This window comes from Haliotis rubra, unplaced genomic scaffold (genome assembly GCF_003918875.1).
Source record: "Haliotis rubra isolate DU_JTF1 unplaced genomic scaffold, ASM391887v1 Scf202, whole genome shotgun sequence".
NCBI classification, from domain to species: Eukaryota; Metazoa; Mollusca; class Gastropoda; order Lepetellida; family Haliotidae; genus Haliotis; species Haliotis rubra.
The window spans coordinates 663,351-664,423 of record NW_025766026.1 but is presented as its reverse complement, the minus strand read 5'-3'; the positions used below and the strand labels follow the sequence as shown (position 1 = coordinate 664,423).

Genomic DNA, 1,073 nt, shown 5'->3' with positions numbered 1-1,073 from the left:
ATTTATTAAAAAGGCTGCTGCTTCCCGCTGTTTTCATTACGAGTGCAGATTTCATAGCGTGAACATCAACCTTTTGTCATCATAGGCCCCCAGAAACGTGGTTCAACTACTACCCGCATCCTCTGATGCTGAACCCGCTGTTGATTCTCCTAATGCTCTGTTGGGACCAGTCACCTCGATGGTGTCCTGCAGGTTGCGACCCTCTCTCCAAGCTCCAACAACAAAGTCACGATGGTGGTGGTCAGTATCACCTGGAACCTGTTGGTCAGAATGCTAAAGGCATTTTCCACAACCCTCCTGGCATGTGAGAGACGGTAGTTGAAGATCCATTCTTCTCTGGTCATGCACCTGCGACTATAAGGCTTCATCATCGTCTCCAACAATGAAGTAGGGAACATCTTAGATGTCGTTGGGGGGAGGCTCCGGATCTGGGAAGCCGATGGTACCAACCTCTATGCTCTCCTTGATTTCACTGTCATTGAAGACCTGGGCGTCGGATGCAGACCCTAAGCTGCCAATATCTGCCCAGAAAAACTTGTAGTCAGCGTCGACCATGGCAAAGAGCAAGAAGCCCTTGTAGTTGTAGTATATGGAACCACTTCTGGGAGGATAGTGGCAGGCCACGTGCTTTTCATCTATGGCGCCACAGGTGTGGGGAAAATTCCACTTCTGGAAGTACCTGTCAGCTACCTGGCACCATTGACTGGGTGTACTTGGGCAGACCATCAGCTCATCCAGGTACTCTGCTATGATGGTTTCGCAGACCTCTCGGACGACCAAGGAGATGGTGATGTGTGGTACTCGCCAAGCAAACTTCATGGACGTGCAGGTGTTCCCAGAGGCGAGGTGGCGGAGGGTCAATGCCAGCCTGGTTGTATGGAGTGCCTCATGAAGGTGTATTTCTTGGTGAGTCTTCCTCCCACTCTCTCCAGCAGCTCAACATACATGGCAGTGGGCATGCGCAGAAAGTTGGTGAATGCTCTTGTGTCCTCATTTCGGAGCTCCACCATCAGATCACAGACCCCAAACTTCTCCCTAGCCATGGCCGGACCCAGGCGATTCTTCGGTGTGCT

At 51.5% G+C, this 1,073-nt stretch overlaps 1 protein-coding gene across 1 annotated transcript; it reads right to left on the bottom strand.

Moving 5' to 3' along the window:
* Nucleotides 1-399: 399 nt before the first annotated feature.
* On the bottom strand, nt 400-819 carry LOC124275775. The gene has a single exon (XM_046711444.1). It carries the CDS (start codon nt 817-819, stop codon nt 400-402), a length of 420 nt encoding a protein of 139 aa, XP_046567400.1.
* Nucleotides 820-1,073: the final 254 nt, after the last annotated feature.